This window comes from Olea europaea, chromosome 6 (genome assembly GCF_002742605.1).
Source record: "Olea europaea var. sylvestris chromosome 6, O_europaea_v1, whole genome shotgun sequence".
Classification (NCBI taxonomy): domain Eukaryota; kingdom Viridiplantae; phylum Streptophyta; class Magnoliopsida; order Lamiales; family Oleaceae; genus Olea; species Olea europaea.
Genome location: NC_036242.1, coordinates 9,351,567 through 9,354,421, shown reverse-complemented (window position 1 = coordinate 9,354,421; position 2,855 = coordinate 9,351,567). Strand labels below are relative to the sequence as shown.

General features: G+C 35.3%; 1 protein-coding gene across 1 annotated transcript in view; it reads left to right on the top strand.

Moving 5' to 3' along the window:
• The window catches only part of LOC111395757 (protein ENHANCED DOWNY MILDEW 2-like), a 12,267-nt gene that overhangs the window by 7,726 nt on the left and 1,686 nt on the right, over window positions 1–2,855 (top strand). Inside the window, exons 9-13 of the mRNA XM_023021891.1 lie at window positions 273–365; window positions 914–955; window positions 1,456–1,566; window positions 2,491–2,562; window positions 2,640–2,758. Coding sequence (XP_022877659.1) covers window positions 273–365; window positions 914–955; window positions 1,456–1,566; window positions 2,491–2,562; window positions 2,640–2,758 — 437 coding nt within the window. The remainder of the gene's footprint in view (window positions 1–272; window positions 366–913; window positions 956–1,455; window positions 1,567–2,490; window positions 2,563–2,639; window positions 2,759–2,855) is intronic.

Here is a 2,855-nt window from a genome sequence, read left to right as displayed (position 1 = left end):
TTTTGAAAAAAGAATATTTTTAACCTGTTTTATGATAGTTAGAATGACATTCTGTTCAAATTCATTTAATATCAAAATGGACATGCAAGGATTTTCTATGACCATTAAACATCTTTAGTGTTAAATGGTTTCTTCTGCTTAAAAGAAACTTGTCATTGCATGTGCACTTCAAACTTACGATGTGCTTGGCAATGTTGCTTCTTTCCTTGAGTGCTCTGAAGTTCATAGTTTTGGGGCCTGTGCTTTACTGATATGCTACTTTGTGTTTGCAGAACAAGCTTAAAGTGTATCTTTCTCCATTTCTATATGGCATGCGGTACACATCCTATGGTCGCCACTTCACCAAATTGAACAAGCTTAAAGAGGTGAATTCATCTTTTATTAGCTTTAAAGTAAGATATTTTAGGTTTACTTGTCTTATTTTCATTTTTCACACAAGTTTTCTGCCACCAAAACTTCTCTGTTTGGGGTTCAATACTGGAACTTACGGCTTGCTCACAAGGACATGGTTGTTCTTGTAGTTATCCTTGTTCATGAGAAAGAAGACCATGTTCTTCGATTTTCTACGAGCCATGAATGACTTAATGTTGCAATTAAGGCAATTTTTAGTGAACTAGAACTCTGAAGTATTTTATTTATTTATTTATTTTTGCGCCCACCTATACTATAAACAATGCACAAACTTCTCAAAATGAAATGCATGTGCATACCTGCATGTACAACCTTATGTCGTCCGTGATTCTATACGTTGCATGTGATAAAAAATTGGATACAGATGATACTTTGTATTAATCTGAAATAACTATGATGGTGCTAAAGGTCTAGTGCCTCTAGTAGGTATCCAATCTATATTCTTTTGATTGTACAAGGTCGAAATTTACACAAGTGCTGACGATCTGCTTTCCCCATGCAGATAGTCGATATTCTCCATTGGTATGTTAAAGACGGTGACATGGTAAAAGCCTAATTTATCCTTCTAGCATGAAATGGTCTATTTGTGTGGCTGTACTTTTTACTTCTGCATTTATGTTCTTTATTTTGTTGTTTGGTTCTCTTGCTACTCCATTATCCAAATACCGCAAATTTGAACGGCAGGATTGGTAGGGAAAATAGAAAATGCTATATTTTTGTCCTGCAAAGCACTGTTAAATAGGATCTTTATATAACTACAATATCGGGAGGGATACATGAGGAATGTGATTTCTGGTTCTACTTGAGTTACCTTGCTTTCCTTCATGCTGCAATTTGTATTTGAGAGCTTTTGGTACAATTTTTGGATTTCTGTTTGATAACTCTATTCTTTTGCTTGAAGTTCATACTTCTTAAATTCAATTGAACCTCAGCTGCTTCATATTAACTTGAAATCTACTATCTCAACGAGCTATATCAGAACCTCTATGGCTTCTTATATGCTCTAGTTTGAAACTTATTATGTTGTGTTTTCTTTTGTATCAGATAGTTGACTTTTGTTGCGGTTCAAACGATTTCAGCTGCCTTATGAAAAAGAAGCTTGATGAGATGGGAAAGAGTTGCTCATACAGGAACTATGACATTGTACAGACAAAGGTGGTCTCAATATTCACCGCCATATATTTATGCTAACCATGTCATTTTGTAAATGAAGTTTGGAATAAAAGATCACGGCCATACATAACATAGAAATCACACTTGGAAAGGGTGGACAATTAGTTAAAGCAGCGGGTGTTGTAGCGAAACTGATTTCTTGGTATATCTAGATAATAGGTAGGAGCATAAACTGAAACATTCTGGAGCTACAAAGATAGTTATTAAATTGTTAGCACCGCATAAAAACATTCCTCCTAGAGTAGCTGTTAATACGAATAAGAGAAACTCTGTTATGAAGGTTACTAGTTGATGAAAATGCTTTTCTTGCCTTGTTATAATTGTTAAGCTAAACCATCAGATAACCTTTTACTAGTTTCTTTCATGTGTTACAATGATGCAAAATATGCTTGTTGAGCCATCTTGGCTCTCCCTGGTTCTTTTCTGACTGTGGATTTTCATATCTAGGCTCTAGCCATGATAAACTGCTATAGTCTTCATATTCTACTTATTTTCTTCTGCAATGGTGTTATTTGGACGGTTTCATTAACTTTGTGCATCATCTGAGCTTAAACTGTGAATAACTCAATAAACACCTATATCTTCTGATAATACATTTTACTTTTTGTATTGATCATTTTTTCGACTGGCAACCTTTATGGGCTGCACCACCTGACCTAGAAACATGATAAGGTACTTCTCCCTTGACTTTTTTAGTCTTCAAAACTTGTGTGTATTATAACATTTTAAGGATTACAGTATTGTTGTGTACATTTGTGTTGATACAATTGATTCACCTGAAATGTAATCTGCAATTTTAAATCAACTGCCCAAATTTACATGGTTGCAGTAATGATGAGAAGCTGATCCTGAAGTTTGTTACATTTCTATTTTTAGATTGATTTTCATATCTTTTATGTCTTACAGAATAATTTCAATTTTGAGAAGAGGGATTGGATGGAAGTCCAACCCAATGAGTTGCCGCCAGGGTCAAATTTGGTGAGAAACACTTCTCTCTGTGCTCAATTTGTGTTCCCTCATCAAATTCTTTACAATTGATTTCTATTTTTGGCCAGATCATGGGGCTGAACCCTCCCTTTGGAGTTCATGCAAGTCTTGCAAACAAATTTATCAGTAAAGCTCTTGAGTTTAAACCGAAACTTCTAATCCTTATTGTGCCACAGGAGACACAACGGTATTTTTTAATTATCTTTTCCTTTTTACTCTTCCCCTTACCCTCCCACCCTGTTTCATGTGCCATTCTTCAACAACACCCCCCCCACCCCCCCCAA